The sequence below is a fragment of the Chrysochloris asiatica genome, unplaced genomic scaffold, assembly GCF_000296735.1.
Source record: "Chrysochloris asiatica unplaced genomic scaffold, ChrAsi1.0 scaffold00042, whole genome shotgun sequence".
In the NCBI taxonomy this organism is placed as follows: Eukaryota; Metazoa; Chordata; class Mammalia; order Afrosoricida; family Chrysochloridae; genus Chrysochloris; species Chrysochloris asiatica.
The window spans coordinates 9,927,768-9,936,010 of record NW_006408560.1 but is presented as its reverse complement, the minus strand read 5'-3'; the positions used below and the strand labels follow the sequence as shown (position 1 = coordinate 9,936,010).

The window sequence follows — 8,243 nt, the reverse complement described above, 5'->3', positions numbered from 1 at the left end:
ATTTTAGGTCCTTCCAGAAAGTGAAGTTGTATCATCTGTATACCACACATTGATAATGAGTCTTCCGCCAATCCTGATACCACACTTTTCTTTATATAATCCAATTGCTTGGATTATTTGTTCAGCATATAGTTTGAATAAGTATGGTGAAAGAATACAGTCCTGGCATACGCCTTTCCTGATTTTAAATCATTCAGTACTCCCTTGTTCTGTTCTAACTACTGTTAGAATCTTGGTCTATATAGAAGTTCCTCATGAGCACAGTTAAGTGCTTTGGAATACCCATTCTTCACAATGTTATCCATAGTTTGTCATGATCCACACAGTCAAAAAACTTTGCATAGTCAGTAAAGCATAAGAGGACCAATAAATAGCATCATGATAAATGGAGAAAAGATTGAAGTTGTCAAAAACATCATTTTGCCTGGCTCCACTATCATCACTCATGGAAGCAGCAGTCAAGAAATCAAATTACATATTGCACTACACAAGTCTGCTGCACAAGACCTCTTTAAAGTATTTTCAAGATCAAAGATATCAGTTTAAGGATTATGGTGTGCTTTGCCCAAGCTATGGTATTTTCACTCTCCTCATATGCATGTACAAGTTGGACAATAACTAAGGAAGACCATAGAAGAATTGATGCATTTGAGTCATGGTGTTGGAGAAGAATATTGAAAGTACCATGGACTTCCAGATGAACAAACCAATGTATGTTGGAAAAAGTACAACCAGAAAGTTCCTTAGAAGCCAGGATGGTGAGATTTTGTCTCTTATGTTTGGGGCATATTATCAGGAGGGACCAGTCCCTGGAGAAGGATATCATGCTTGATAAAGTGGAGGGTCAGAGAAAAAGAGAAAGACCCCCAATGAGATGGCACAGTGGCAGCAACAATCGGCTCAAACATAACAGAAATTGTGACACTAGTACAGGAAATGTTTTCATTCTGTTGTGCATAGAGTTGCTCTGAGTTTAAACGACACATAACAATAACAAACTGAAGAACACAGAACTCTCGAGGAAGAGTTAGAGAGATGGAAACATTACCTTCAGAAGTGTACAGACCTAGATGGAGGATCTGTCGAGAAACAATAGTTTCACATTTTGATATTTTTGCTTAAAAAAAGTTTCTATAATATTGTAGAAATAATTCTTAATTTTCCTTGGTAGACTGAGCCATTTTAATTTAGCTTTCATGTCTGTGAACTTCCTTTTTGTATTTTGTATCCTAATTTTTCTCTATACAGTAATGTTTCAATACTGGTCCATTAATTGAACAACTGTACACATGAATACAAGATGTTAATAGGAGAATCTTTCCTGGGAGGGAGAGGGAGGAAACTCAACTTTCTGCAAAAAAATTTCTATAAGCCTCAAACTGCTCTAAAATATCAAGTGTATTTGAAAACTTAAAGAAAAAAAAAAAAATGGCAGAGAAAGAACTGAAATGGACTTTTGTGTGTCTCATTAACTGAGTGTGAAAGGAAATTCTAGAACCAGAATTCCAAAAATGCTCTAAGTAGTGGCAGCATCTGCAAGAAACCATGTATAGTCTCCCAAAGTGGCCACTTTGGAAAGGACAGCCTTCAGTAGATATGTGTTCTCAAACGTTTTTGTAGAAAGGAAAATGGCTCCCATGACTTTGCAGTCACACCAAGAAGAGGAAGATTTACCAGGAAACCTAATCTGTGCACGCAATGTTAAATGTGTCATATTGGGAAGGAGGGAGGCTCCCTTGTCAGTGGAGAGAGAGAGCACTGCATGTGGCAGGTGGTGCCCGCTAATTAACCCAATGCAGCCACATGTCAACAGGTCAAAAAGAGTAGAAAAGAGGTGGGGTTGGGCTGGGCTAAGCCACAGATGAATCAAGCCTCCCCATGGGGCGGGAACACCCTGCCTAAAACTCTAGCCTTAATGAAAACCCCTATAAAAGATTCCAGCTTGGGTGACCTGGTACTTCACACACTGCTTAACACCACTTGCCTCATCCTGCCTGGGCATTAGGTAAGTCCCCTCTTGAGGAATCCCCTTTTCTTTTGCTCATAGTTTGGGACCTGAGTTCATAAAAGCAGAGCTGTCAGATTGGGCATAGGTCAGTCAGTGCTGGTTGTGGGCAGGTGGTGTCCTCTTTGACTGGGCCTCAGGCAAGCCAGGAACAGAGGCATGTTGGGAGCGGTGCATGCCCTGTGAAGCCACCGGTCTCTCTCCTTCTCTCCAATAGGTCTGGCAGCAGCTCTCACTGTTTTCCTTCATCAGTGAAGGCTTCTTGTTCTTAAGGTTCTAGAAGCATTCTGTAGTGCTCAGAGAGTTTGTGGGACCAGAAGCAGCCTACTTCCACTCATTCCCCTTGTGAAGGAAGGGACTTACATGACTCCCCTCTTTACTCCCTGGGTGACATTTAGGCAAGATGAGTTTATGGATTCATTCTAAAGGACTTGAAATGTAGCTTGAAGTTCATCTTATCATTTTTTGCTGTTTATATAGTACCTGAGTGGTGCAAACAGTTAACACAGTTGGCTGCTAACTGAAAGGTTAGAAGTTCAAGTTCACCCAGAGGCATCTCGGGAGAAGGTTTGGTGATCTACTTCCAAAAGATCAGCTACTGGAAAACGTACCTTATGGGGACTGTTCTACTCTGACACACATGGGGTCACCACGAGTGGGAACTGACTCCATGGTAACTGGTTTACAGAGCAGTGGTTACGTTCTGCCACGTTGTTTAAAAACAACAAGAAAGCCCAGATCTTTTCATATCTCTGGTGAGATGCAATACTATGAATTTTGTACCTTGATGTACACAAAATGTCAAAATCTGCTGGAAATTTTTGGCTACTAGGTAGAAAAGAGACCCCTTGTGCAGCCTACCTTGGATTTGTTAAGTTTTGGATCTTTCTGGCCAACAGGCCTTCTTTCTTTACTTCCCAAATCTATTTGTTCCTTTTACTCTCTTGTTTCTCTAACAATGTCTTTCTCTTCCCATGGCATTCTCTTGTAAATCTCCAGGTTCCCATCTGGTATTCCAGTTGGCACAGGCTCCCACATGCCCCTGTATTTGAACCATTTCATCTTTGGTACCATTTTTCTTTCTGGTCTCTCCAAGGTTTCTGCCTAATACATCTCCAGATCTCTGTGCCTCTTAACCACCAGCCACCCACAGACCTCATCTTAACTTTTCTCTAGATTCCTGGGTATTGAGAGAGACAATCTCTCCCTTCATTTGGGAATCATTCCGATAGGTCATTAGGTCTCTTGGGCAGACTGATTTCCCCAACAGGGCCCAGGACTGAGAATGTGATTCTCAGAATTAGAAAGCCTCTTAGCTTGGAGAGGTGACCCTGCCTCAACATTGCCAACATGTGGCAGCTCAACCCCTCCTGAACACTTGCCCAAAAAGTAGCTAGAAAGGGCAGAGTTAGGCTCCTGGAGTTCCTGCTTGGCTCCCACCTGAGTCAGAGGTTGACTCACATACGTACTTACTACCTGTTGGTCTCTCAAGCAGTGACTCTAGCAGTCATCTGATAGGCACAGAAAACTCAGGTATTCAAGTTCAGGAGATATGGACTCTATGTGGCCATGGGCAAATTGCCTAACTTCTCTGAACTTGTTTCCTTGCCTATGAAAAAAAGCAGAGATAATAAGGATTACAAGAATGATGCACACAAAAGTGCTTTGTAAGCAGTAAAGTGTATACAGTGCACACAAATTATATCTGTGTTTATTTGTATAATAGTATGGTAACAATATATAATAGCTAGTACTTAGTATGAGCCAGGCACTCTGCCAAACATTTTAAATCTATTATCTCTTTTAGTTCTTGCAATAAACCTAGTAAGTAGGTACTAATATTACCTTCAGAATACCTGAGTGGCACAAAAGGTTTTGTATTCAGCTACTAACCAAAAGGTTGGTAGTTCTAACCCCTGGTTATTTGCTCCCCAAAGATCACATTCATTTATATCCCTATAGAGCATCATTCTACTCTGAAACACATGGGGTCATCACAAGTCAGCATCTACTCAATGATAACTGGTTTAGAGCATTACCTTCATTCCACGATGAGAAAACAGAGTTACAGAGAGGCAAAGTAACTGATGTAATCTCACAGGACAAGTAGATGGTGAGGGCAGCATTTCAGTCTTGACTCAGGAGCCTGCTTCTAGTCACTCCTCCTTTCCATGCACACAATACGTTAAGTAGAAAAGGAAAAGGGGGACACAGACCAAAAATAGAGCTGAATATGTAAGAAAGCATAAATGCTCTCCAGAAAACAGCTGAGGCTCATATGGTGCCCCCAAGGGGGCTTTTCATCTTTTCCCAGTTTGGTTTCAAGCATGCCTCAGTTACTTCGGAACATTAATGGGATCATTGAAGCCTTTGGTCGTTATGCCAAGACGGAGGGCAACTGCAAGTCGTTGACCCGAGGGGAGCTGAAGAAGCTTTTGGAGAATGAGTTTGCTGATGTCATCGTGGTAATATGTGCTGACCTGGGTGGGAAACGGCAGAATAGGAGAGAGGATGTGTTCGCCTGCAGACATTTTGCCTCATGAATCTGAGCAGGCAGCAGCTAAAGCTAAGTCCTGTCTATAGGAAAAGGCAAAGAAGACCAAGGAGCATGAGGAGGTCATAGAGGTTGGTAGGGCTTGGCCTTTAGAAAAATATCTTTACTTCAATTAATTCTGACTTGAAGACAGGTAAAAGGGCTCTCAAGGGAGAGCTCAGGGAGGAACAGAACCTTTGAATGTTCTGGAAATGGAAATAGTTGCTGTTTTTAAAATCAGATCCAGTAAGCCTTTCCCAAGTCTATCCGAAATGTGATCAACCATTAATATGCACTCATGTGAAGCACAGTTCTGTGCCTTGCCTATAGAAGCTACTGAAAAGTATTAGTTGATTGAACACATGAGAAATTATGTTTTGAAGAACAGGATGCTCAGTGGTACACTTGCACCAGGGCCTATGTTGTGCCCTGATTTTCCCTGTCTTGAGTTCTCATCTAAAGCAACCAGGGAGATGAAGGCCTTGGTGACAGGGATACATGGGTATCAGGGTGCTGCCTCTGCATGCTCCAGGCAACCCTACAAAAGGGGATCCCTGTCCTATGCTGGGGAAGACAGCTGAGTCTCAGGGCCGACCCCACAGCATTGCCATGGGACCACGTCATCACATTGCTTCTTTTTGAATCTGGCTTACTGGAGAGAATAGTGCCTCAGTCCCAGGGGCACTCAACTACTGTGAGTGCAAGTATTTCCTCATTCTTCAGTGAATATTTATTGTAGGCCAGAAACTGTGCCCGACACAGAGCATACAAAATAAAAAGGTTTAGGTACAAACTGGAGAATGAGTTTACTGACATCCTTATGGTAGGATGACTCAACTACTAGTAGAAAGACTGATGGGTCAAACCCACCCAAAGACCCTTGGAAGACAGGTCTGACAATCTGCTTCTGAAAGGTCACAGCCTTGAAAACCTTATGGGGACAGTTCTACCCTGCATACATGAGACCACCATGAGTCAGAATCAACTCAGTGAGAACAAACTACCTTTGAGGAAGAGAGAGACAAGCCTTCAAAACAAAACAAAGCCAAAAGCTATCATTGTTGGTACTGATATAGCAGCATATGTGCAGAATGTGGTGGGGCTGGAGGGAGTCAAGTTCCCTTTCTCCAGAGTCTGATAGGCCTGGAGCTGAGTGGAGCAGGCCTTCCTTCGGGGAGGGATGCTGACTTAGTTTCATTTTCTCCTCAGAAGCCCCATGACCCCAGCACTGTGGATGAAGTCCTACGTCTGCTGGATGAGGATGAAACAGGGACTGTGGATTTCAAGGAATTCCTGGTACTGGTGTTTAAGGTTGCCCAGGCCTATTTCAAGACCCTAAGTGAGAGTCCTGAGGGAGCTTGTGGATATCAGGAGTCCGGAAGCCACCACACTGGAGCCTCACAAGAACTGAGAGAGGGACAGAGAAGTGACAGTGAAGTGGGAGGGGCTCAGAGAGGTCAGCAACATGAGAAGAGCAGCCATGGGCAAAGAGAGCAGGCTTCCACAGAACAGGACACCAGCTCCACTCAGGCCAGTCACCATGACAGGCAGGCTGAGCTCCAGAGACAGGAGAACACAAGCCACCAAAAACAAGAGACGGGGCACTCAGAGAGGACCCAGACAACAGAAGACAAGAGTTATCAATCCAGAGGGGGACAGTCAGAGAAACAGTCCCAGACCAGGGGACAGGACAGAGCCCATCATACCAGTGAGACTGTGACAGGAACTCAAACTCAGACCCAGACAGGTGCCACTGAAATCTCAGGTCAGGATAGGAGCCATCAGACGGGGAGCTCTGGTACCCATTCACGGGAGTCCACCCGTGGCCAGATGAGAGGGACCTCTGGTCAGGAAAGGAGCCAGACTGGACAAGTGGTGACAGAGGGGCATACTCAGACACAGACAGGTTCACAAACCCAGACTGTGGAGCAAGACAGGGGCTGTCAGACAGGAAACACCAGCACACAGTCACGGGAGTCCACCCATGGCCAGACCAAAGTAACCCACAGTCAGGACAGGAGCCAGACTGGACAAGTGGTGACAGGGGGGCATGGTCAGACACAGACAGGCTCACAAACCCAGACTGTGGAGCAAGACAGGAACCATCAGACAGGAACCACCAGCACACAGTCACGGGAGTCTACCCATGGCCAGACCAAAGTAACCCACAGTCAGGACAGGAGCCAAACTGGACAAGTGGTGACAGGGGGGCATGGTCAGACACAGACAGGCTCACAAACCCAGACTGTGGAGCAAGACAGGAACCATCAGACAGGAACTACCAGCACACAGTCACGGGAGTCCACCTATGGCCAGACCAGAGTGACCCATGGTCAGGACAGGAACCAAACTAGTCAAACTGTGACAGGGGGACATGGTCAGACACAGACAGGCTCACAAACCCAGACTGTGGAGCAAGACAGGAACCATCAGACAGGAAACACCAGCACTCAGTCACGGGAGTCCACCTGTGTCCAGACCAGAGTGACCCATGGTCAGGACAGGAGCCAAGCTAGTCAAATGGTGACAGGGGGGCATGCTCAGACACAAAGAGGGTCAGACACCCAAATGCAAACCCAGATCTCATGTCAGACTGGGAGCACTGGTACCCAATCACAGCAGTCCACCTGTGGCCAGACCCAAGGGACTGAACTCCATGGTCAGGACAGGAGCCAGACTGGCCAGGTAACAATAGGAGGACCCACTCCAACCCAGGCAGGGTCACAAACCCAGATGCACCCCCAGACCATGGAGCAAGTCAGGAACCAAATAGGAAGTCATATAGGGGGTAGAGAACAAGGACAGAGCCAGACACAGTTAGGCAGTGGCCAAGGATGGACACAAGTGAACACCAATGAGGCAGGACAGGTCCAATATGGGGCAAGCACTCAGACAGGCAGTCAGGGCTGGAGCAGCATGCACCCTAGGTGCAGTGTGACCGGAGGAGAGGCAGAGGAGCAGCCCCACTCCACAGAGTCCACTGTGGTGCATGAGGAGTGGGTTGATGACCACACAAGGGAGACGGTGATCCAAAGTCAGGCCCAGAACAGTCTGCAAACCAGCACTTCTTCAGCTCAGGGCAGAGAGGCACTCCAGCCAGAGGGGAGAAGAGGCATCACAGCCAGGGGGCTGTATTCCTACTTCAAAAGCACTAAGCCATAACTGCCTGTTCCGGGAGTCCAACACCCAGTCCCTAAAGAAGACAGATGGAAAGAGGCTGCTTGCCCAGGCCAGTTGGCCCATCCTTGGACATCAGCTTTTATCATAGTGATTCCCTTTTAGATCTTTCTCAGTGAGACCACTTCTGTAAGGTGTTTTCAGTCATAAAGTGGTGTCTTTTACCTGTTTTCCTGTGAAGACCTTCTCAGGAGCTATAAGCTATAAGTTGAATTCTCCTCTGCTTTGAAAGTTTTCAGAGCTATTTTGATCTCTGCTGTCTGTCTGTTGCCCCATCTCTCCTAATGTATCAATAAAACTTCCTGAGCAACTAGCCTAGGGGCTCCATTGATTCATCTTCTATAGACATGTTGGGCTAAGAGCTGTTCAGTTATGATGATGATCTAAGCATGGTCCCTACTTTTGGAGAATGTCTGGTTTAGAAAATACTGTAATAGATTATAAAGGGTCAAAGAAAGAAGGACACATGCTTAATACTTGGCAGAGATGGGTCAGGAGAGATTTCATTCAGAAGATGCTTTTTTGTAA

The 8,243-nt window shown here is 45.5% G+C and overlaps 1 protein-coding gene across 1 annotated transcript; it reads left to right on the top strand.

Annotated features, from left to right (window-relative positions):
• The first annotated feature begins 4,332 nt into the window (after positions 1–4,332).
• On the top strand, positions 4,333–7,700 carry CRNN (cornulin). The gene is made up of 4 exons (XM_006861444.1): positions 4,333–4,470; positions 5,748–6,285; positions 6,607–6,984; positions 7,312–7,700. Exons 1-4 carry the CDS (start codon positions 4,333–4,335, stop codon positions 7,698–7,700), a joined length of 1,443 nt encoding a protein of 480 aa, XP_006861506.1.
• The last annotated feature ends 543 nt before the right edge of the window (positions 7,701–8,243 follow it).

Bases quoted from the DNA above. Each gene is read 5' to 3' on its own strand.
- CRNN (XM_006861444.1), top strand. From the start codon at position 4,333: ATGCCTCAGTTACTTCGGAACATTAATGGGATCATTGAAGCCTTTGGT. The intron at 4,471-5,747 runs GTAATATGTGCT...TTTTCTCCTCAG, and splicing joins AGTTTGCTGATGTCATCGTG to AAGCCCCATGACCCCAGCAC. The intron at 6,985-7,311 runs GCACTCAGTCAC...GGAACCAAATAG, and splicing joins CCATCAGACAGGAAACACCA to GAAGTCATATAGGGGGTAGA.